At 39.8% G+C, this 25,485-nt stretch overlaps 3 protein-coding genes across 6 annotated transcripts; 1 reads left to right on the forward strand and 2 right to left on the reverse strand.

The window, feature by feature from the left end:
* Positions 1 to 1,426: 1,426 nt before the first annotated feature.
* On the reverse strand, positions 1,427 to 10,059 carry LOC131300504 (uncharacterized). Of its 4 annotated transcripts, none has more exons than XM_058326384.1 (8): positions 9,886 to 10,059; positions 9,329 to 9,803; positions 8,613 to 8,730; positions 5,899 to 6,029; positions 4,463 to 4,548; positions 2,681 to 2,784; positions 2,560 to 2,592; positions 1,427 to 1,902 (listed from the first exon to the last, which is right to left on the reverse strand). In XM_058326384.1, exons 1-8 carry the CDS (start codon positions 9,977 to 9,979, stop codon positions 1,843 to 1,845), a joined length of 1,101 nt encoding a protein of 366 aa, XP_058182367.1. In that variant the 5' UTR covers positions 9,980 to 10,059; the 3' UTR covers positions 1,427 to 1,842. The 4 variants fall into 4 exon arrangements, 3 of the variants coding, with proteins under 3 accessions (XP_058182367.1, XP_058182369.1, XP_058182368.1); XR_009190974.1 differs by lacking the exon at positions 1,427 to 1,902 and adding an exon at positions 2,966 to 3,094 and having other exon boundaries at positions 2,578 to 2,592; XM_058326386.1 differs by lacking the exons at positions 1,427 to 1,902; positions 2,560 to 2,592 and having other exon boundaries at positions 2,675 to 2,797.
* A 4,319-nt stretch (positions 10,060 to 14,378) lies between these two features.
* Positions 14,379 to 17,387, forward strand: LOC131299834 (FBD-associated F-box protein At5g60610-like). Its single transcript, XM_058325405.1, has 4 exons — positions 14,379 to 14,555; positions 15,134 to 16,012; positions 16,132 to 16,248; positions 17,055 to 17,387. The coding sequence occupies exons 1-4, from the start codon at positions 14,379 to 14,381 to the stop codon at positions 17,385 to 17,387; spliced, it is 1,506 nt and encodes a 501-aa protein (XP_058181388.1).
* Positions 17,388 to 21,804: 4,417 nt separating this feature from the next.
* Positions 21,805 to 24,579, reverse strand: LOC131299835 (nudix hydrolase 2-like). Its single transcript, XM_058325406.1, has 9 exons — positions 24,559 to 24,579; positions 24,282 to 24,338; positions 23,168 to 23,210; positions 22,869 to 23,029; positions 22,563 to 22,640; positions 22,444 to 22,494; positions 22,300 to 22,334; positions 22,115 to 22,196; positions 21,805 to 21,864 (listed from the first exon to the last, which is right to left on the reverse strand). The coding sequence occupies exons 1-9, from the start codon at positions 24,577 to 24,579 to the stop codon at positions 21,805 to 21,807; spliced, it is 588 nt and encodes a 195-aa protein (XP_058181389.1).
* Between the last annotated feature and the right edge of the window lie 906 nt (positions 24,580 to 25,485).

A 25,485-nucleotide genomic window follows, 5' to 3' on the forward strand; every position in this document is an offset into this window, starting at 1 on the left:
GGGAAGAGAAGAAATATTGATTGAAGGATCCCAATCTTTCAATTCCTCAAGCTACAGGTTTCATAAGTACACCATGCATAATCACCTTAAAGGTATGCACTATATAACCTTAGTTTACATAGCTTTGCATACTTTATTACTCCCATCTAACTTGAAATACCACTAGGCTTTGGACTTGTCTTGCAAGAACCTTCAGAGCTCTCGAATTATCCATCCAATTTATGGCACCATCAAATTACAGAATTTTAGAAAATCTACTTGTGCATTTCGGTCATTATCTTTGATGATAGTTAGCAATTGTGTTGTCTTCGATAGCTATGAAAATACAGTGTCAGTCGTTCAACAGGTTAACAGGGTAAGGGCCCATGTGAGATTTAAGGACTAACATGAAAAAATAATGTCCTTCTAGGGGCCCAATGTGATCAAATCCACGAGTTATTGGTGTTTCTGCTTTGTGCTCGTGTGATGGGGGTCCGGTATTCTCGGGAGAAAGTGGCCTTGGTTCTCTGTGCTCAGCTCTGGTGGATGTAGTAAATCTTGTCGAACGAGTGGACGTTTCTGGTAGGGCTAATTTCGGTTCGGTTCAGTTCGGTTCGGTTTGGGATGAAATTTTCGAAGACCGATTCGGTTTGGCCCAAATATTTCTAGGATTGATCTTGACCGGAGTTGAGTTCGGTTCGATTTGGGATGGGATCGGTCCGGTCGGAGATTTCGGTCCGAAATATAAAATTTCCATTTAATTTTAAGTGTGTATATGTAAAATATATAGTAGTTCGGTTCAGTTCAGTCTAGCAGAAATTCCAAGAAACCAAGATTGGTTCAGTTTAATCCGGTCCGGTCCGAAAAAATTCCTCCATCACCTAGACTGAAAACAGAACCGATCGGACAGTTTTTCTATCCGTCGATTTTTGTAACACCCCTAGTTTCTAGCAGTATGAGGATCGATGGGAGAGAGAGTAGTACATAAAAATGTGTAATCTTAATGGTTTAAATTTGTTGAAAGACCATGTCAAAAAAAAAAAAAAAATTTGTTGAAAGACTCTTCCCGAGAAGAATCTTGGAAAGAATCTTTCTAAATATTTCTTTTTGATTAGCAAGATATTTATTCAAGAAAACTTGACAAAAAGATACATTAAGTTAGCGGAGGAGATCCAACTAAAGATTAAAGAAGAAAAGAAAAGAAAAAAACACCTAATAGGACAAAATCCAACACCACTTAGTGGGCCAAGCCCAAAACACCTTAAAAGGGCAAAGCCCAAACAAACACCTATAGGCCAAGCCCAACCCATGAAGCCCAAAATCTAACCCTGCCGCCGCCCCAAGAGCAGCCGTCCACCACATCCCGGCAGCCACCACAACCCTGAGCAACCCACCGCCTCCCCATCTCCCCGGGATGCCTAGTCTCTCCAGCTCACACATACCAACATCATTGAAAGAAAAGTGAGATTATGTTTGCATCAATCAACATGTTAGGGATCAACACAGAGAGTTTCAATCCAGTATTCAATTTTTCACCAACTCATGGATAATGTTACTTGATGGCACGCCACCCACATGACCATCTCTACAAGTACAGAAGCACACACCCCACGAGAGTATATATATTATACAAGTAGAAGCATAACATATAATTTGCATATATAATGATTGGCCGATGTGCTCTAAATCAAAAGGCGCGTCAAGTACTATCGAAAATGCTATTGCGATGCAATTCTAAACTTCTGCGTGAGGTTCTGACGTTCCGTATGCTTGGAATTTGCCCATGAGAAATAACCAATGAGCGGAGTTTCCATTTTTGCTGTCACCTTGCTAGAAAAGACAACAAAGATGAAAGCGCCCCCATCATACTTTAAATGAAGTAACTCCATATCCTTCAACGCCAACTGTCTTCATGATCTCCCGCTGCTCAAGAGAAATGTAGCAATACGGTCATTAGTTTACATCCCTGTATCTTTCATGACTATCAAAATGAACAAAAGGGAGAATACATGTTAGAAGACGAGGTTCATATGATCGCCGGAGTTCTGGCAAAATATTATAGTTTGAGGCTTCGAGCAAAAGGAATGATTCATTATTTGATGCATGCACTATACCTCCATGGAATTAGTATATCAGTAGAATACACTCAGCCCTCCCTCTGTGTCGGAATCATACATGTGTGAGAGAGAGTGTGTGTGTGAGAGAGAGAGACCCCCCCCCCCCCCCCCCCCCCCTATATTGGACCCGTTAAGAATAAAGTTTGCGCCAGGGAAACAAAGAATACTTACAAACTAAATAGAAATTGTTAGGAAAAATGTCTTAGTACCCATTGCAATTGGGTTTGGCTTAATGAGCCTTTTATTTTGGCTTTCTTCCAGAAAAATAAAGAAGTTTTCCACATAGTAGCTCACACATTCAAGCCCATATGAAGCTCATTCAAAAGGTGGCATTGTATTAGACATGCCCTCGCTTTCCTGAAGAGGGTCCTTTTAAAAATTTAAACACTCATGGGTGCACATCCTACTTCCATCACAATTGACAACATAACAGATGGTGCTAGAGAGGAATCTTGTCGATTACCTGGATCAGTGCCGTAATCTTCCCAGGGGCTTCCTGTTATCAAACAAGAGAATCATCAAAAACATGACATCTGATGGCAGGTCAAAGTCCAAATTCTTGTTACTATTAGAGGTTCATGTACCCTGAATTGTTTCTTCACCCACGTCACATCCTTCTCCGATTCCAACAGCTTCCATGAAAGAGGAACTTGAATTGACTCCACATGCTGCAAAATCCTCAAACTATCTGGAATAGAGGTCTACTTAAATGGTTAGTTCCATAAGGCTGTGTTTGGATCGTGGAGAGACAAGCATATAGCTTCACAATTACTTTCCTCGTACAAATTCCTCCCAAATCAAGTTCCAAACTCCGCTTAATTGGAAGTAATAATATGCGACGGCAGCCGATAAATAGTACGTCCTCATACCTCTGCGATTTCATCATCCACGACAACTGTTGCATCACCAATGGCAACCAATGTGACACCAACGGGAGCCACCCCCTCAGCAACGGCATTGCGCACATACAGTTCTCCAACGTTTTCATCAGCAGTATCCTAACAAGTACATAAACAACAGGCAAAAATTAAAATAAAACACACAAAAATACAGGATAAAAACCAGAGAGGGTACCGTTGAATATGATATTAGTATATTACCATTATCAAGATCAGATTCCCCACCGAATGAAGAGGTAAGAACCGACATCTATGTCTCCATGGAGTGCTAGCTCCCCAAACGTATTCGCAAGATGGCCGGAAAGGAGCTTTGCCAAGGTGCGGGCATCCACTCGCTTTCCGAACACGGCCACGGAAGCAAGAGCTGTTGTAACGCTGACGACGTCCATCCGACAACCCGATATTTAGAGTGAATTGTGGCTTTCCACGTTAGGTGGAAAACCAACTTCACAAGGTAAGCCTTCCACCGGCCTCCGTCGCCCAAGACATGACGGAGACCATTGATCAACGCCGTCAAGACACAATTCACTCTAAACATCTGGTTGTCGGATGGACGTCGTCGGCGTTACTCACAACGGCTCTTGCTTTTGTGGCCGTGTTTGGAAAGCGGGAGGACGCCCGCGCCTTGGCAAGGCTCCTTTCTGGCCATCTTGCAAATACGTTTGGGGAGCTAGCACTCCATGAAGACCTAGATGTCAGTTCTTACATTTCATTCCGTGGGGAATCTACATCTTGATAATGGTAATATATTAATATTAGATTCAATAGTACCCTCTCTGGTTTTTTATTTTGTATTTTTGTGTGTTTTATTTTAATTTTTGCTTGTTGTTTATGTACTTGTTAGGATACTGCTGATGAAAATGTTGGAGAACTGTATGTGCGCAATGTCGTTGCCGAGGGAGTGGCTACCATTGGTGTCGCATTAGTTGCCCTTGATGACTACCAAGTAGCGAGTTTTAGAACACTGCTGAGACTCCGAGACACGGGCACGGTCCAGACATGTGTCGGAAAGGCTTCAAAAGGTGCCTAAATGTTTGTTTATTTGTTTTGCTTCGGCACTCACCCGGCGGTGCACGTCAGGTGTTGGAATGAAATTTTCAAAGTCGTTTGCAGGTCAAAGTGTGTTATGAAAAACAGAGAAGAAATAACAGAGAAGAAATAACAGAAAAAGAAAAGTCTTCTTTGTTGCGTTCGGTCATCACAAGCCTAGGTAAGAGGGAAAATGAGGACGGCCAATCACAAGTCAGTCTCACTCTTCGTCTTCTTCTTCTCTAAAGTAACAACTACTGTGAATATGTGATTTGTGCAATTGTTAGAAAAGAAAATTCCAGGTCATTTATGCGAGTTCTTGTAGTAATCACGATTAAATTCTATGTTGATAGTGACTTTGTTGATTAGAGACCTCGCAAAGGTAATCATGTATCTTTGAGAAAATATTGGGGAGGAGTTAAGGAATGAAATTTTTACTTGTAATGAATGCTTCTTCCCACAATTCATTCCTTGACCATGACGATGCTACTTCTCGAACTGGTATTCCATTGCTTGAGCATAGGCTGCCCAAATGAAAAATCATCAGCACTTATTGAATATCTTGCACAAACTAGTTAATGATGGGGAACGAAAAGGAGAATTCAATTGCCCCACAAGTTGTTCGTATATGATCCTGGAGGGTATGTTTTTGTTTTGGTAATCAACCATTTTATTAGAGAACAGAGAAACAATCCTCAAGAGATACAATGAATCAAAGGCATGAGCCTATACAAGGAATGAAGGAATAAGCCAAAATTACAAAACCCAAGCCTATACAGTAGAAAAGGCCTAGAAAGAAATGTACGCACAGCTGAGAGGATAGAGGAGTAGGCTTGATGCACTTGCTTTGGGAAGCTTTGACCCTAACTTCATATCTGACCTGCCCCATAACAGCTAAAGGAGACCTACAAACCTTTTAGAAAATTTTCATTAGTAGTTTAAGTTGTTATTTATCCTATTTTGAGTATAGGTTAGGTTTATTATCCTTGTCCTTTTATCCTATTTTGAGTCTAGGTTAGGTTTCTTATCATTATCCTCTATCTTATTGTTATCTTGGAAGAGCCTATTTAAGAACTCTACATATGATGTTTAAGTTAGTTGATGAAATACATGAGTTTGATTATGGTTCTAATACAGGGACATCAGTACTTCCTTAGGCACAGGGATGTCTAGGGGTCCTTAGGCTTTGGATGCCTAGGGTTTTATCTTCCTTTATTTATTTTTGTTAATCGTCCTGCATCACCAACATAAATACCTTCAATACCAACATGCAGTATGTAGGGAAGCTAGGCAAGCTATCTCATTAAGAATGACTTCCCTCCTCCCCGAACCCTCCATACTTGGTATGTGTAAGTTATCCAACTTGTGAGCCTCCTCTCCAATCTCTCCACCTTAAAGTCCCAAAGTACTTTAACTTTAGAATCCCAACCGACTACAAGGCCAGAATAAAATGTCAGAAGGAAGCTCACCTAGCACCCCAAATTCAATTCTTATCCTTTGAAAAACAATAAAACGCATTTCAGGGCACAAGACATGGGTTTAATTCTTTTTCCCGATAACACGGTCAATAAGTTCATATCCAATTTAAACTCTAGAAGAAGATCCAAGGCTCAAAGCCACATATCCCCAAGACTTCTTCTACCACCCTCCTAAATGTTGAAAAGTGAGCGTGACTTCAAGGAACGTGTCTACATGCTCTATGGAAGGGATTTTCCAACAGAATCTAGAAAGATAAACTTGCATATTTGTTGGTAGATCAGATAAGATTAGTTCTACTGTTAAATTCAAGCCACAACTAACGAGGAGGATAGTATTTAAGATTAAAAATGAAACAAGATCGGAATCGTTGATTCCAAAAAGAGTGAAGGACTTACTCGATGATTACTTGGCGCATGACCCCTGGAAGGACACCATCCCTGATAGGCGCAGTTTGAATTTCATAAGGATATGTACTAGAACCATGCAAGTCTTCGCCTGTAGCATCGGGGCTACTTCCATTGTTATCCTGTGAACAAGTTTCAGAAAGCAGTCAAAAACTTGTACTATTACAAGAGCAAAAAATGTACGGCATAGATGTATCATGTATGCACACAGAACTCAACAGACATCCAATGAACCAAACAATTGTAAGGGTTCTATAAGCCTGGCAATCTTATTTGAAGAGTCCGGCAACTGGGAAACAACGACACAAAGTCTGCGCCACCTTGTCAAGTTTCTTGATCGTACGAACCTTTGATAGTAGAAGCTGGAATGCTAAGAAGTGACATCGAAGTAACAATACTATGGCCAAAATATCCTCATTGACATCTAATAACCAAGAGTCGGCAATATAGGAAACCAAGTATGCAACTTACATTAACCAGTACCATACCGTTAATGCTTTGTTGACTATTTAACTGTGTCTAAATTATAATCCCTGCGCCCTCCTGTTTGAAAGATTGTACATCAAGTTTTACCTATCTTTTGCATACTTGGAAATGTCTCGACAAAAAACTTAATGCGCTTACAAATTGAAAATATAGAGAACTACACTATTTTATCTAATGTAAGTTTTTGAAGTACAAGTACCAATATTTATTGAAGTAGTTATTACCATTGGTTCGATAAATTCAACATAACATGCACTTCATGAGGAGAGTTACATTCTGGGGACGGTTTACAAGCTGTAATTTGTATCTGCCTTGCCTTTCATGATTTTCTAGGGAGTTTCTTGATGTACATGAGTGATTCCTCGGCGTCCTTGTATATACAGGTTTTTACGGATCAATTAGCGTGTGTATGCACAGACAAAGATGAAAATAAATGGAAAGGCAAGAGTAAGGAAGAGGGGTAGCGAAAGGGAGGCAACTTCCCCAAGCATTATTAGATTGGCTGCCTACACATTTACTCCTAGTCTAGTCTTGACCTAGGCTTTGAGGCCTTTTCTTCCCTATTTGAACAGATTAAGGAAAGGATATGCCATTTTCGTCAGCATATGAGATGATATTAGTTAGCCTCTTGAAAGCAGTATATTAAGATTGCCTTCATTCACATGTCTTCTGTCTCGAAAAGCTAGGTGAAAATTACTACACTTATCGTATTGAGTTGATGAAGTACTATAAAAGCAAAACATGGGTATATCCTCAGTCTCTCTATAGATCCGTAATTGGCCATTAGAAGGAATAGCACTGAAAGAATATCCTACTAAGTAAAGAATATCAAGGTGAGCAACGGTTAGCTCAGGTCAACAGCTAATGGTGCAGCTATATCCAAACTCAAACTGAACCCAGCCCAAAACAAAAATCATGTAAAACAGGAGGGGCACATAGCAGTCCAATTGGCAGTTATATTGTAGGTGGTAAGTTCACGTGCAAGACACGTGCCATTTACCTATATATGTGCCGTTAGGGCTTTCACCTAACATACTATTTTCTCATATCGAAGAGCCTCTCTTCAAAAAGCGGGGCAGGCGCCAGAAACTCTAGCTTCCTTTGCCACAAATAATCAAAGTCTTTTCTCCTTGCTCCTCATGGTTGGCTATTTATCTCCCTGTTTTTCCGTTATTTTGATCAGATGCTTCTAGCCATATATCAAATCTAATTTTGATTACTTTTGAAATTCTCTATCAGATATATGCATTACTTAACTGATTGTTACTTCAATTTGCATTAGAACTATACGTTACTTTTCCAATTGCTACTTTATTTTCTTTCAGATCTACTCATTACATTATCGATTGTTAAGTTAAGAAAAATGGTAAGTTGTCATGGATGGAAGATGGATCTGAGTTGAGTAACGCTAAGAGGCCAAGTTGGGGTTGAGCCGTTGAGGGCCTCGGTCCTATCGCATCCAATGTTATGGAATATTAATGCAAATGAAGCTTTCCTTCTCATTATCTTTGGTGAGAGTTTGATAGGAGGCAAGCTCCCTATCAACAACTTAGTAAAATATTGGCGCAAGTTATTTAGAGAAAAATTTTACTCAAGTTTTCTCTTTAAGATAGAAAAAGTCAATATCGTTTATTGCACCGAAGGTTCCCAACTTCATTTTCTTGAAAGATTCTTTAAAATCTTTTTCTTCATATAAAAATAGCTTGTTTTTAATTTCACGTGTTCCCAAATTTCGGACATAACTAATTAGTAAGTGTTAATTTTTTTGCACGAAGGCCTAGCATCAAAAGGCACCAAACTTTTCCTTTTCTCCTTTTTTTCCCCCTGTAGGCATGTTAACACATGATGCAAGCCCTGACAAGGTAAACGACATGATTGTTGTTCATCGTATTTCGTGTAAAGATAATTCGTCGATGATGATGCACTGCAGCCTGAAATGAAACACGTTGTTTGCTTTAACTTTTCCCATTCATTTCGTTTACAAGTATCATGTCTAGGTTGTCTTAAAAATGTACTACTGCACTAAACCTCCCACATAGTAACATTCATGAAAAACGAATGTAACGCGCATCCAGCCATCTGCTTCCTAAGTAGGTCTTGCAGTCTTTTATTCAAGTGTAATGACAGCCAAATAACACAAAATCTCATCAAGAAATGAAAATTACACTCTCCCAAAAGCAGTTCCATAATGTCAAATAATACATCTACTGTATACTTACCTTGCGACAAACAACAAAAAAGTTTGTCACAGCGCCTTCTAGTATCTGATCCCCATCATTAGACAACAAGAGCTCAGTAGCCAAAGGCGGCCGCAACTTCTCCAAAGACTTCCTGAGCCTACCGAGAAACAAATTCCAACAAAACATACCACAAAAATCATCAAATTGTTAGGGACACCAAAAATGTGTACAAAAATCTACTTCATACTTACAATGAGCGTGGATCCCATATCTAGTGTGTGGGGATCTAATCCAGTTGAGCCAATGTAGAAGATTTTTCAATATATCTTCCGGTATCCATAGCAATAAGCCCATAAAACACGCACTCCCGCACTCTACCACAACATTTTAAATAACATACCATCTAGAGTACCACTCTTTTACTCGAACAGCACGTACCAGTACCAGTGACACATCAGGTACCTTTTCAAATTTATCGCTACAAGTGTTATTTTTTCACATCGAAACTATTTTAACCTAAAATATGCATTTACTTATAAGGAAAATAATATTAAAAATAATTAGGTGCCGACCGACCTGCATTGGCCGGTATCAGCACTTCGATGACCGATATCAACCGGTGTTTAAGCCAAAACGGTATTACATTAAAGAGGTACCGAAGTTGCTCAGAACTAGTACATACCAGCCGGGCGGCCCGGCCCGGGCCGGTACGGCATCGAAATGTCTGCTCTACAAACACAACTTCAAATAATTACCTAACCCAATCTGAATACTTGGCATTAGCAACATCCCTCCCACGGCCCACCACGGCCAACCGAGCACCATTTTCTCGAACACCAAACTCAGGAGGCACATACATTCCCACATGTACACGCACATCAAGAACCCTAGAAACCCTCTCCTCATCTAAATCCTCAAATCCACAGATATTCTCCAAATTGCCACTCACGAGAGCCGTGATCGCCAGTTCCTCGCCACTTTTCCTCTCTCCCAACGCCACTGGCAACGCCTTGCTCATCGACTCATTCACGAGCGACTCGATCGCCGATTCCCACCTCGGCGACCGAATCCGTCGAGGTGAAAACGAGTCGAGCGAGTGTGGGGATCCGAATAGAAGACTAGGGTTTGCATTGAGGAGAACTCGGGCCGAGTCGGCGAGCCGGCGTAAGTGCCGGTCCCAGAAGAGGACGAGCGAGCCGTCGCCGTGGGTGCGAGTGGTGGTGTACGCGCCTGAAATTGTTTTCCGTTTTTTTCCGGTTGTCAGTAACAGAATCTGTTTTTTCGAAGAGGAGATTGTGGCGGGAGAGAGTACCTGAGCGGGATTCGAGGAAGGCAGAGACCGTCGGAGCTGGGGAGGAAGGTGAGACGACGCCGTTGACGAAGAGGAACCTGTTGCTCGACGACATGTTTTTTGAGGCAAAGAAATAGCCGGATCCCGAAAAAGAGAAAACCCAGTTTTTTGCGCACACAATCTCACCCGTCCGAGAGTTTCAAGATTGTTTTATTAAAAGAACTCTTCTAGTACCTAGAAGGGTTTTTTTTTAAAATCATGATCATTATCAAACCCGAGACGGACCAATAAAATTGCGCACCTTCATAAATAACTTACTATTCACTCCTCCGTAAATAAGTTAATCCTTAAAAAATTACACTGGTTTATCTTTAAGATCAACTGATACATCCAAATTGATATTCGCGCTCCAAATTTTATTGATGGCGATCCACTTTGTTCATGAAGTTATGAGGAACTTCAAGTTAAAATTGGAGCACCATTAGTAAAAAATGGAATGCGAAAATCAATTTTCATCCAATAAAACAGTCATTCTACAAATCGCTACAAATAGCGGCAACACACTCAAACCTCACGGGTCACGGCTACGCACTCAAACTTTGCAGCCGCACTCTCAAACCTCTCGGCCATGAACCTAAGTCTCTAACCTGGCGGTTATCAACTCTAACTTTGCGGACACACACTCAAACCTCGCGGCCAAGCAGTATGTCCCGTTCCTCTAAAATTCTTATTTTTTAAGTACTTATTTTTCGCTTTAAGAGACAGATCATTCTCTCTCAATATATTTCCTTCAATTCAAAATATAAGTACTTATTCACAAAATAATTACTTACTGTCACAAAGTTGAACATTGCAGCCACTCACTCGGATGTTGTGGCCACTTATTAATTGAGTTTTTTTTTTTATATCTGAATTTTAATTGAGGTTCGAAATTACGAGTCGGAGCTCCCTGCTAACTAAGTTAACCGAAATGGATTTCGGTAAAACCCAATTACACATGGTTCTACTTTCTTCTCCTAAATTTTGGGCAGAGACTCAGACTTCTGCAGAAATTTATATGTTTCCGTTGTTACTTTCTTAGATATTTTACACTCGTTGAGAATATTAATTGAGTTGCTTTTATTGTTGTAAAGATTAGTACATATTATCAGTAGAAGTATTGTTTGCAAAAATGCATATTCTTTTGGGTCCGTTTGATTAGCGAGATAATGATAGAAAATATAAGAAAGAGAAAAAAAAAAAATTTGGGCATTCACTTAGCAAGAATATTCTAGATACCGATGGAAAGTAAATTTTTCCGTACAACGCTTACCTTAAATGTGCAGAAAAATTGTATTTTCTTGTAAAAATCAGCGACTAATTACCATGACTTCCTTATTTATTCTCTTCCCTCCACGTCTTCTCTTTTAGTTTTGGAACATAATAATATAATTTTCTTGCAACTTTTCTCCTGTACATACAAGGATATTATATTTCTTCTACCATTTTCTTGCAGTAATTTTCATCCTAATCAAATAGATGCGAGAAAAAAAATACAAAAACCAGCAGAAGTTCATTGATTATTCTGCACGTGATTGTCAAAAATACAAAAACCATCAGAAGTTCAAATAAGATTACACAGGGAGAGGGCACAGAAAGAGAAAAGAGAAAAAAGAGAGACATTGTATTATACTCTCACAGAGTCATTGTATTGGTATATATTGTTAGTGTGGTTGTTGTCAATGTTCCTTGTCACACTACATTTTCGTTTACAGGCTTCCAGAATTTCAACTTGCGAAACATGAAACATGCTACAACGATTTTTCACGCAGTGAAACACATGACTACATCTGATAATCTGATGTTACTAGCTAGTGCAACAACAATGCCTGGCTAAAAAAATCCTTAGAATTGCAATTCAAATGAGTTTCCTACATCAAGAGTGCATTGAAATAAGAAAACAGAGGCAATCGAGGAACAATTCTTTTCCAAACTTACTTCACATGAATGATTCTTTGTCAAAGATATGACCATCCCGAGCGGGATACCTACGCCTTGCTCCCACCCTAGGAAAAAAACTTGCATATATGCTCCAATCCACCATACATTCGTCATGTGGGGTCCAACCATAATCAGAGTACCACTAATTTTACTTTTGACGGTATCTTTATTTGTAACTCCGCCTAATAACCATGTGGGGTCCAATCCACTAATTTTACTTTTGTCCCCATCAAAAAGAACCCGAACCGAACTCCTCTGTGAGCTCCGCCTAATAACCAAGCACAACCCCATCAGCCGCCTCATCATTGTCGCATACAGTCCTTCTCTCCTAAGGACCATCCCATTTTAGTTAAAATACGGATCTCCCAATTTCTCCCTTTTTTTGATCGAAATTCGATGATCCGAGCCGCTCAATATGATCGAAATATGATTTTAAGAGCACACGTGACAAATCAGCAAAAAAAATGATCGGAAAGGGTTCATCAGAATATTTTTTTATTAACGGTTCAAAAAAAATTGCTCAAATCAAGACCTTCTGGGTCATTTTTTTTGCCGATTTCTCGCCGGTGTACTTAAAATCTTATTCTGAACACATTGAGCGGCTCGGATCATCGAAATTCAATCGGAAAATGGGAGTCCGCATTTTAAGAGGTCCTCATTTGAAACATTCCATGTGTGTGTAGGTACTTTTAAAATCACGTTTTAATCAAATTGAGCTGCTTGGATCATCGAAATTCGATAGAGAAAGGAGAGGTGCGGACGGGAAAGGGTGTGGACTTGATCCGGACTATATATATATATATATATATATATATATATATATAGAGAGAGAGAGAGAGAGAGAGAGAGAGAGAGAGAGAGAGAGGGTTTAGACATGTCACAGTTTAAGTGGGTTAGGATGCCACATAAACATATTTAACAGAGCCTTTAACGATACCCGTTAGTCATTTGACAGATTGGTATGGAATGGGGTATTTTGATTAACAGAAGATAACGTTGGGAGTAAAATTGATTTTTTGAAAGTTTGGGAGTCTATTTGAAATTGAGTGTAATGTTTAGGGGATATTTTGAAAATTTTCCTAATTTTTTACATCGCACAATCTCACTCATCCAAAAGTGTTTTAGATGATCCGAATTTTAAAAGAATTCTTCTTCCCTAGAAAGAGTTTACGTGTCTCGGTGATTAACTTATTCACATCTTTTCCGTGAATAAGTTATTCTTCCAGAAAAATTACACTGATTTAACATTGAGCTTAAGATCAACTGATCCCATACATCCAATAAAATTGTCATTCTACGAATCGCGGCAAGTTGGCAACACACTCAAAACTTCACGAGTCACAGCCATGAACTCGAACTTTGCAGCCGCACTCTCAAACCTCTCGGCCATGCACACTAAGTCTCTAACCCTACGGTTATCAAATCTAACTTTGCGGACACACACTCAAACCTCGCGGCCATGCAGTTCCGTTTTGCTAAGATTCTTATTTTTTAAGTACTTATTTTTTACAAGAGAGATCATTCTCTCTCAATCCATTACTTTTAATTTAAAAAATAAGTACTTATTCGCAAAATAATTACTTATTTCTCTTAACGGAACGGTTTATAGTCACAAAGTCAAACATTGCGACCACTCACTCGGACCTTGCGGCCACTCGCTCAAACGTTGTGGCCACTTATTAATTGAGGTTTTTTATCTGAATATTACTTGAGGTTTGAAATTACGAGTCGGAGCTCCCTGCTAACTGGGTTAACCCAAAATGAAAACGGGTTTCGGTAAAACCCCAAGTGAACAGGGTCCTAAATTTTGGGCAGAGAGTACTTCTGCAGAAATTTTTATATATGTCTCCGTTGTTACTTTCTTAGATATTTTATACACTGTTTAAAAGATTATTGAGTTGCTTTAATTGTTGTAAAGAAGAAGTACAAATTATCAGCAGAAGTATTGTCTGCAAAAATGCATATTCTTTTGAGTCCATTTAATTAGCAATATATTGATAGAAAATGCAAGAAAGAGAAAAAAAAAATTATATTTTTTTATATTCATTTAGCAAGAATATATCCTAAACACTCCCCGTACAACGCTTACCTTATTTTTTCTCATAAAATGTGCAAGGAAATTTTTCTAGTGAGAATCAACAACTAAACGATGACTTCCTTATTTATTTTCTTCCCTCCACGTTTTCTATTCTAATTTCGGAACATAATATAACTTTCTTGCAACTTTTCTTCTATATACTGAGTATGAACCTCACATTCACGTGGCGGTATACCCAGACTATTGAATAATTAATCTGCTTCGCATCTTTGGTAGTAATTGGCAATAGAAATCCAAATCTTAGAGAGAAGATTAATTCAATCCATATTTATTAGGTAGCTAGCTCAATTTTGTTATTACTACTATATAAATACAATAATTCTTCCTAAATTGAAACTCTTCTCCCTCATCAAACCCTCCTAGTCCTGTTCCACCGTCTTCTTCAACATCAAACCATACATAAAAAAGAAAACGATTTCAACAAAAAAGGTTTTGGATGGGGGAAGAAAGAAGAAGAGAATGGATTGTGCAGATTCATCTGCAGCTTAAAAGTAGTCCCTACTATGTTATCAATCATAAATATGCTCACAGTTACGAAGTGGAAAAAGCGAACTCTTATTATTCTTCTTCTCGGCGAGTGGCGGCGGTCTACCCTTCTCATCTGCCAAAGAGGGTAACACTCCTTAGCCCTTCCTGTTATCCTGTTGTTATGTACAGGGTCGGTCTAAGAATTTTTAGTGCTCAATGTCTAATAAAAAAAATGTGCTCTTAAAGAATTAATACTTAACAATTTTTATAGCAACAATCATAATATGATAAAGCCAAACCAATATAAAGTTCTACTAATCATTACATATGAACACAAAATACGAGATCGTCAAGTTTTTGGGATGGGTTTGTGGGGAAACGATTTTTGGGAGGTGTTAGTCGCTGATTTTGGGATTTAGTGGTTGGGCACTTGGGCTTATGGGATGGTGGGTTGGACTAACTCATTCCTCTAATTTGCATTTTTTTTATTCTATTGGGCTTAAAAAGAGTTCTACTCAAATTCAAATAGTAAAAATATTAGAGTGCCCCTAAAAATTGGACTATTTTGGATGTTCAAGGCCCAAACCTCTTGGGCCTTGGGGTTGGGCCGGTCTTGGTTATGCAGAGAGTAGGAGGAACTTTGGTAAAAACCTTCTTTTTTTTTTTTTAGCTGAATTTTTTGCCATTTGTGTACGTGTTTATTGCATTGCATGGTTCGTGAAGGCAAAGAGAGAACTACTTGGAGGAGTGGACTGGATTAGTCAATTGCCAAGGGAAATCCTTGGTGCCATTCTGTCTCGCTTGACCCTCGAGGAAGCCGGAAGAACTAGTGTCCTCTCGCGCAGCTGGAGACACCTGTGGGCATTTCTCACCACCAAGCTGAATTTCGGTGCTTGGAAATCGCGCGACGAAGGGGTAAACATCGGCAGTCCTTGGTACGCGAGGCGGGTGAATCGAGCTCTAAAGTTACACCTGGGTGCATTTGTTTTAGACAAATTTATAATCCGCTTCTATCCGGAAGAAGAAAGCCGCGCTGCTTATTATGGCGACCTCCACAGTTGGGTTAATTTTGCATTTCAAAAGGGTGTAAAAAGGCTTGAATTGGACTTGGCAAGCGATAGGTCGCGCTTGTACCGGTGGTATGCTTTTCCAAGTGTGGAAAAGTTACGCTCGAGGACTTCAAATACTCGCCTGCAACCATTCGGATTTTGTCACCTTATAACCCTCTGTTTGAAATGTGTTAACATCACTGGCAAGGTCCTCGAGCACTTTTTGGGCAACTGCCCTCTCCTCGAACAGTTGCAGGTGATGAGCTCCGACCATCTTACGAACCTGAAAGTTGCAGGTCCATCACTCAAATTGAAATGGTTAGGGATCTCCAGATGTGAGAATTTGAAAGATCTGGAAATTTCTGCTGTAAATCTTGCATCGTTGTCATTTACGTATTTTGGGCAAGCTTCAAGGGTAATTCTTAGGAATGTTCCCGTTCTTTCAGAGTTATGCATCGAGGGAGATTATATCGAATCAGTAATTCACCAACCTACAGATCATTTGAGCTATATTCGTCAACTGGAAAGGCTTAAATTAAAACGGCTGTTCACTGTATGTTACCAATTTTTTTTTTCAGTTTATGATGCCTCTGCATTTAACTTCCATTCCTTATGTCTTACAAGTTACAAACAATGATATACTGTTGCGTACGCCTTTTACTTTTTGGTCAGGGTTTTGGGAGATATATAGCGTTCCCTCCTCCCTACCCTGAACTACGTTGTCTCAAGCAATTGGAATTGGAATTGCCCAAAATACATGGAGAAAACCTCATTTTCTACTCTCCTTTGGTTCTTCTTACTCTGCAGTGTGCACTTCATTACCTATTAAATTTACTTATTTGTTGACCTAGTTATATGGCTGGGACTATGATTAATTGCACATAACAGCGGATTTTAACTTCATATATTAGAACAAGATCAGCCACATGTATTATCTGTTGGAAACCACTGGTAACTTTGAGACGGAAGAATGGAGAAAAGTAGCCACAGAATCGAATCCCGACTGCAAGGCACGTTCTAGGAACGCTATCTTTTAGGCAATATTTCCCCCCTTCTGGATTGAACCACGAGTACGGAACAAAGGGAAGCAATCAAAGCACTGTAACCAAATTTTCCTTGTCCTTGGACCCGTGGGATTTGATCCCTTAAATAGCCAAATGGTGGCTGTTACTAGAGTCACCATTGGTGACTTTTCCAAAAGTCACAATGCATCAAAGTAACCATTCGCTCAAACATCACCATTGGTGACTTTTCCGAAAAACACAATGCACCAAGGCAACCATTGAATCAAAAATTGCCACCCAACTACGAACAGATGCAAATGGCACCATTGGGTGCATTCCCAAACTCATACAGCGGGCACCCAAGGAAATCTAAAAAACTAACTTATTTTGGAAATTATCCCACATTTTCAAGGAGAAGAACCTGTCATGACAGGTCTCCGTGTTTATGTTTATTTTCTCATTTTTTGCGTATTCGTGCCTCATAGATTTTGCTATACTGTGCTCCTTATTTCTCTGCGTGTTATGTAAGATATCATGGCTGAATGGCAAACTGTTTGCAAACGATTTCTGATTTGATTTTCTTTATGGCAGTATCAATCAACTTTTCCTTGTAACGATCATTCGGAAGTACTCTCAGCGATGCCCAATGATGATAGATATGCGAGGGTTGCTCCAGAATATCATCACCGATGCCTTCAAGTGGTGGAGTTGGTTGGTTTTAGTGGACATCCGGATGAAGTTGAGTTTCTTTCGTATTGGCTTGTTATTGCTGTCTCACTCGGTAAGTTGGTTATCAATCCTCGTGCTCCCTCGGTTGTTGCAATGGGCTTAACTTACGAAGACACCAAAATACGAGCAGCTAGAGAGTGTGCCTGGCAGCTACAAAGAAAGGTACCGGCAAAAGTAAAATTAGTGGTACTCTGATTATGGTTGGACCCCACATGAATGTATGGTGGATTGGAGCGTATATGTAAGTTTTTTTCCTAGGCTGGGAGCAAGGCGTAGGTATCACGCTCGGGATGGTCATGTCTTTGACAAAGAATCATTCATGTGAAGTAAGTTTGGAAAAGAATTGTTCCTCAATTGCCACTGTTTTCTTGTTTCAATGCACTATTGATGTAGGAAACTCATTTGAATTGCAATTCTAAGGAATTTTTAGCCAGGCATTGTTGTACTAGTAACTTCAGATTATCAGATGTAGTCATGTGTTTCACTGCGTGAAAAATCATTGTAGCATGTTTCATGTTTCATACGTTGAAATTCTAGAAGCCTGTAAACGAAAATGTAGTGTGACAAGGGATAACAGTTTGTCATATGGTACATGTGGGTGAAATCTATAATGCACTTGATGTAACTGGATATTGGCTGGTAATTTGTGCGGGGGGGACTGCTGCAATGTGTTGCTGAGAATGAACATTGACCACAACCACACTAATGATAAATACCAATATAATGACTCTGTGAGTACTCATTTGTTGAACGTCTTACAAACGGTAGGCATCATTTGTTGAAAGCATTAATCAAAATTCCAATAAGTCAGAATTAGATGGTGAATCTCGAAATCCATTATCCCAATTTTGTTAAATTTTTTTTGGCTAAATGACCCGCTGAAAAATCATATTACACACGGCACGATTGCAGATTGGAAACCAATACAGACATTTAAATTGCATTGAATGAGGTCAGAACATCAGATTCAAGGTCGCGACACCCAAATCCCTAACGTATCACTCAATACACCCAATATCTGTTGCACATAACACATGACTGCACCCAATACACTGGAGCGTTTTAGAACCCTGTTACAGACATGTAGGATTTGGCGAGAGGCTTAAGATCCTTAAGAAGGCGTACTAGGTTCGGGTTCCGTAGGCGGCCTATGGTAGCGATTTCTGCCACAAATTCCTTCAATCCTTGTCTTGAACCATGAGCAACCTGTATGTTTGATGTTGGAAGCACACCTCGGTATACTCTACCAAAACCTCCCCGCCCAAGGAGTTCTCTGTCATTGAAACCCTTTGTAGCAAGGATCTGTTGGAATTAGCCCGGTAATCCCACCCGCAACGGAAGCACAACAAATTAACAAAAACGAAATCACACACAAAAGAACACACACAACCAAAATATGTGATTCTCCAAACTCGGGTACGTCCACGGAAGAGAGAAATCTTCCACTATATGAAAAATAGAGATTACAAAATGAGATGTAAAATCCTCCTGAGCTCCTAATACACGGCTCTATATAATATTTTACACTCAATCCCATAACTCTATTTTTCCCTCACATCTTTTCTCTCTCTCACACAAACCTCACGGTGGGGTCTCGGTGGGGGAGACCCCCCAAAAGGGTTCCCGGACTGACTCTCCTCTCCGCTCAGTCTCTCTTTCTTTCTCCCCACTCTCTCTCTCACTACACACACGGCACAAACCCTTCTTAAATACATGTAGCACAATGCCTCTGGATTTGCCCAGAATATTTTGGAGCCCATCACCAAATATCTCACACATGCTCCATATTTTGCTCATACTAGGGATGGCAATGGGGAGGGTCGGGGGTGGATACCAGTATCCCCGTCCCCGATCCCCGAATCTAAATCTCTCCCCATCCCCGCCCCGATTCCCACCGGGAATTTATTTTTACGCTCCATCCCCACCCCAAACGGGGAACGGGGATCCCCGCGGGGAATCGGGGATCCAAAGATTCCAAAACTTTAAAAAAAAAAAAAAAAGTCACCTACCATTAGAAAATACAAACCATGAAACTAAATTAAAAAAAAAAATCTAGGCTACCATTACAAACCAAATGCCAAGGAAAATAGCCACAATTGGTGGTCGCATTTCATTCAATTCCACTTGAGTTGACAGCGAGCGAGTTTTTTGAAGTGGTAGATTGTGTTCAAAATGAAAAAACACATTAAGAAAAGGTGAAACAAAAATACACAAAAAAAGAAATAAAGTGAAACAAAAATACACAGAAGATGCTCAAATTCGAAAAGAAAATCTCGAACCTTCATTCATTATCAGCCACATTTGTTAGCAATAACATCAGACTACAAGACGACATACATTACAGTCAGATCCACACCCAATACTCGTTCTATAATCCATCTCACATCAGTTCAAAAATTATATTTAACACCATGCCATAATTTCTCACAATTCTCTATAACCATTTCACTCACTGTCCACTATCCACAAAGAGTAAATTCAAGAAGTTACTTGCCTTGCAGTATGAAAGAAGATAAATTTATGTTCTTTCCATCTCTTTTATTTACCATCAAAATTCAAACTACAGGGGAAAACAAACTGAGCATTTTACATAAAGTAGAATAACAAGTGGGTAAACCCTCACTTATGTATTAATAATTATATATAGTAGGCTAGCGGGGCAGGGCGGGAATGGGGCGGGTACTAACTCATATCCACCCCCTACCCATTCCCCACTTTTTTTAAAAAATTATCCCCATACCCTACCCGATCCCCAAATAATCCCCGAATCCCCTACCCATTTGGGGCGGGGCGGCCGAAATTGCCATCCCTAGCTCATACTGGCCTTTTCTTGAAACATGCGTTGACCAATGGTCCAAAGCCTTTCCAGTTTCCACCAAAGGTCCAAAACCACCGAATTTCTTTTCTTTTTCTTTTTCCTTATTTTTCACATAGCAAAAACCCAACAAACACCCCCTTTTGCACATGTGAAAAAAAAGGAAAAAGAAAAAGAAAAGAAATTCGGTTGTTTTGGACCTTTGGTGGAAACTGGAAAAGCTTTGGACCATTGGTCAATGCATGTTTCAAGAAAAGGCCAGTATGAGCAATTAATATGGAGCATGTGTGAGATATTTGGTGATGGGCTCCAGAATATTCTGGGCAAATCCAGAGGCATTGTGCTACATGTATTTAAGAAGGGTTTGTGCCGTGTGTGTAGAGAGAGAGTGGGGAGAAAGAAAGAGAGACTGAGCAGAGAGGAGAGTCAGTCCGGGAACCCTTTTGGGGGGTCTCCCCCACTGAGACCCCACCGTGAGGTTTTGTGTGAAAGAGAGAAAAGATGTGAGGGAAAAATAGAGTTATGGGATTGAGTGTAAAACATTGTATAGAGCCGTGTATTAGGAGCTCGGGAGGATTTTACATTTCATTTTGTAATCTCTATTTTTCATATAGTGGAAGATTTCTCTCTTCCGTGGACGTACCCGAGTTTGGGGAACCACGTATTTTGGTGTGTGTGTTCTTTTGTGTGTGATTTCGTTTTTGTTAATTTGTTGTGCTTCCGTTGCGGGTGGGATTACCGGGCTAATTCCAACAGGATCGAATAGATCCTTGTAACCAAATCTGTGAGGGCCATACTAGACCTCCCAATCCTCGAGGACTTCCATGAATTTCTTCATCCTTGTCATGGAAAGAAAACAAAAGATCAACAGTAGGAGTAGAAGAAATGCTATTGGTGGCAATACAATTGCCAAAATCCTCTTGATTTGTTTATCATCTCTCACTTGTTGACTTCGGGGGAGCTTTGGAAGGCGAGACACGTCGATTTGTTGGGCTTGACCATTCATCTTGAAACTTTGTTGGGCTTGACCATTCATCTTGAAACTCCAACCTAGTATGTAATGATTTGTGGTAACTGAGCCTGTGGAGGATGAAAACCCCTCGTACATATACTCTTGTAGGAATGGTGAAAGATCCTTTGTCAAGGATAAGAGTGGGCGTGCAGGCTTGGGTATGTGGTATGTTAATGGGTGGCATGGTAACGTTAAGTTGTCTGTTGATGCCATCACATTCCACCCAAACCTGCATTGGGTCACCACTTATGAGACTTAGATTCCTGAAAGCACCATTTTGATCTGCGAAATAGCCTGCAAGAGCAGATTTGATTGAATCCAGTCCGTTAATGTCGATGCCAACATGGTTGTCATTTATGTCATCAAACTCAAAGCTATAGACGGTGTCAAGCTCAACTGCAAATATATGATTTGAACTACTCCCCATGTTTGTCTCATTGAAGAGCCCAAGATATTGGCTGGGAAGGGCTCCGGGAATCTCTTAGTTTGGTGAAATAATGAACGCTATTCTGTGGCCGCTGAGTGTCGGGTACTCGGGTACAATTGCAAAGATGAAAGTAGTTAGCGTTTGAGGAGTTCTTGAATTGGATGGGAAAGTTGGAGAAAGCATGGCCTTTTTGCTTGTCTTTCATAATCGTTGAGTGTGAAAAGGCCATTGGAACGGAGTTTAGCAGTTCCATCCAGATTCAGACATCCATTCAAAGTGAAATCGTCTGGAATATTGTTGCTAGAAGTTTTAAATTGCAGAAGGAGAAATAACACAATTGTGATGCAACAATTCATGGCTACTTCTTCTTACAAATGCAGCAGTTGTAAGTTGTAACAGAGATATTCAAGTGGAGTATCTGTGGACTTCCACAAAGTGTAGTCTAAAGGAAGCTAGCAACGAACTTGCACACCTATACTGCACCAGTAGTCAACTATGGGAAGGAAGTTCCAAATTGTAGAACAGCAGCCAACATGGAAAAAGGAAAAAGCTATACCGGTTCATTCACTATGGAAAGACCTCTCTCTCTCTCTCTCTCTCTCTCTCTCTCTCTCGTTGGAACAAGTTGTCATCGCGTCTATGCTGCTTCTAAAATTATTTATGTTCACCTTCATTGTTTCTCTCGCAAGGCAATGTGAGGGACTAAGCAGAATGTGCCTACGACTAATACTAAAGCATAAGACTCGGACTCTGCAATAACACGCAACATCACAACTACTAAACATGACATGTTTGGAAGAATACAGAACTGCAGTTTGAATGCATACAGATATTCAATTGTAAGCAATCACACCTGAATGCCAGTATTTCGACAAATTTTGTCTCTATCTGTAGCAGCAAAATTCAGTGAGCACCAAAACAAGTGTTGGATGCACGTATACTCATACATGGAATTGATTAGTTTTAAATGAAGAAATATTGAACACTTGCTACTCACTCTCGTCTCTTCTCTTACTTCTCTAGCTGCAGCATCACAAATATCTGCACCCTGTAGATGAAAAAGCTTAATAATTGCACACATTGTATTGTGGTGAAGAACTAACCAAATGAACATACCTCTTCAACAACTCTTGTAGGAAACTTCCACACAGCTGTTCCACGTAACATTCCTCTCTTTTCTTGGACCATGAGCACCTAACAAAACGTGAAAGTTGCAAACTCAAAGCATGCTTTAAACAAGAGCAAGCTTCCTTTCACCATTTAAAAGATACTGACATTTTTCTTTATAACAGCACTAGCAATCATTCCCCAACCTTTCGCCATTGCCACACAAAAAAAATATAATAGAGGAACAATTAAACTGGATGCTTGTTCTCCATTAGTAGTTCGAACTCCGAAGGCTATTAACGGCAAGGAATATACCTCTTTCTTTCCATTCATGACAAAAGCATCAATACACACACGATGAGTAGCATTTGCTGGAAGAATATAAGCGGTTTCAGGAATACAGTAAACAAGCATCAAGTATTTTGGCTCTGCCTGGTGGAGATAAAATCCCTCTTGCAAGCAAGCATGAAACAATGGTCAAATACATAACTGAAAATCAGTTACATATTGAGAGTCAAACAGACAAAAGTTCAAACTTCTCAAGAATAATCCCAAGAACAGTGGAGATAAGGCAAAACACACACCTTAACAGCCGGTTCAACAGGGTTTAGGATTTACGAGGTCGATAGGCAATTTGATCCAAACACCCTTCTTACCCTGTACAAAATCTTCACCGACAGGCAAAAATTAATGGAACAAGGAGACCTAAATATGATCATGGGAGCATGCAGGTTGCTTATGGATGTGTCTGGAGAAATCCAATGACTATACCTTGTGAAAGCATAAAAGAAATCAGGGTAAAATTATGCTTGTGGCTGGACAAACCCATCGTCTGTTGCATCTATCAAAAAATTAGGATCCATAGAAACACTTGGAAAGATGGTTCACTTGCAACTTAATATGATCTCTCTCTCTCTCTCTCTCTCTCTCTCTCTCTCTCTCTCTCTCTCTCTCTCTCGTCCCTGTGATGTCACATAATAGTGTTCACTATAACAATGATGCATTATACACAAAAAAAAATTGTATCTAACTCTTCGAATGACACCACTGCACAAAATTCCTAGCTACAAACAATGGGAAGGAACCTCATGTGGAGCACACAGCATGCAGAGTCACCATTCAAAGATTCCAAAAAAAATCACAAGAGCTCTTGGACCCTGTTCATTTTGGAATTTTGGAATTAGATTTGTAGATAATGAGTATCGAGAAAAAAAGAGTAATGATTGAAAATAGGGGTAATGATTTTGTTTTTTTGGTAACTTGCGCATTTTATAACCAACCAACACAAAAATAAGGGGAGTTAAACCCTCATACAAGAACCTATACAAAGGAAAGCCTAGTACAAACTACCAGCTCTACACATATTTACGCCCCAAGAACTCTACTTGAAATATTCCAGCTAGAGCATAGTCTTTGATTTTCAAGAGAGTTTGGAAAATGCTCCCAAGTGCAAACCCAAAGTCGAACGTTATCTTCAATAGGGGTAATGATTGGAGAGAGATAGAGAAAAAAAATAAGAGCAATGATTGGAGAAAAATAGGTTAATGATATTAAATCCAAAATTCAAAACCTTTAACCAAACAAGATCCAAATTCTTCTCAAGAAAACAATAAAGTTGTTACTTTTCACTAACATAATAGCTAGGAATATAATCATTAAACTGATTAAAGTAGAGAAATTGGAGTTGAATAATTGGAACAACAACGGAGGTTAATATTACTAAATTACCTGTTGCCGCCAATGCGAAATCGAAGCTCTGAGTAAGGAAACGAATACAGAAGCGTCCTATTCCGTTTGACCCAAAAAAAAAAAAAAAAAAAGAATACAGAGGAGTAAGTCGGTGGAGAGAGAGAGGATTAGGAAACAACAGAATAAAGAATTCGAAGTTATGTTGCTCGCGAAAACGGAAACAAAATTAGAAAGTTCAGACTTGCAAAAATTAGAAAGTTCAGACTTGCAGAAAAAAAATACTAATTAGGAAACAAAAAACGACTTAGGAAACAACCAGTAATTTATAAATATGCATGCATGTAACCTTTTTTTTTTTTCATACCCACCTGTTTTTTCTGCCGATCGTTTTCTTGTTTTCGTTTCAGTCAGTCAGCAAGACTCTCTCAATCTCCCCCCCTCTCTCTCTCAACATGGATCTGCCTAATGCTAATGCGGCCAACGTGCCAGGAATTGGGGTGCCTACTCGGGTTCCATGGAGTAGCATAGTCGGTCGGGTCGTAGAATACGAAGTTCGTTTGTATGAAAGTGACACGGTTCAGACCAATTTGAATCAACTTCAAGCACAGCTACAAGAGCTTCAAGCCAACCCTCCCACGTTTGGAGGGCAACTTGCAATCTTGAACACTCAACAAGAAATAGGGCAAGTACAACAAACTTTGGCAGAAGCCATAAACACCTGTCACGATTTGAAACGACAGATTATAAGGTTTATGAGGAATTTGATGTTCCTTCGCCCGATTACTCTAACAAGCACGGATAGTGTTCGTGCGTTAAGGAGAGCACGTGATTGGCTTGGACCACAATATGGGCCGTTGAGGTATAAGCTCAGCAATGCCCATGCTAAGGTATATGAGGACGTTCAGCTTGTATGCGGGCAGTATCACATACCTATTTCCCCTGAGCAACCTCACGATCAAGATAGAATAAACAGGGTGTTGCCACTGAATCCAACTGGTTTGGAGGCGTTGGTGGATGGTCAGCCTGTTGTTTGATGTTGTTTTTGGTGGTTATTTGTTCTCATTAGTTGGTTGTTAGTAGTTGATGTATTTTGTTTTTTCTTTCTTGGTAATTTTGAACTTGAATAGTAATTTTAGTGTAATAGCTAGATGGGGCTGAACTTGTGTTTTGGGGATAATCTCATTAGTTTCGTTTTTGCCTGTTCTCGTTTTATCTACTAGAAATTTAAGCTTTCGATTGTCTT

This window comes from Rhododendron vialii, chromosome 9a (genome assembly GCF_030253575.1).
Source record: "Rhododendron vialii isolate Sample 1 chromosome 9a, ASM3025357v1".
Lineage (NCBI taxonomy): Eukaryota > Viridiplantae > Streptophyta > Magnoliopsida > Ericales > Ericaceae > Rhododendron > Rhododendron vialii.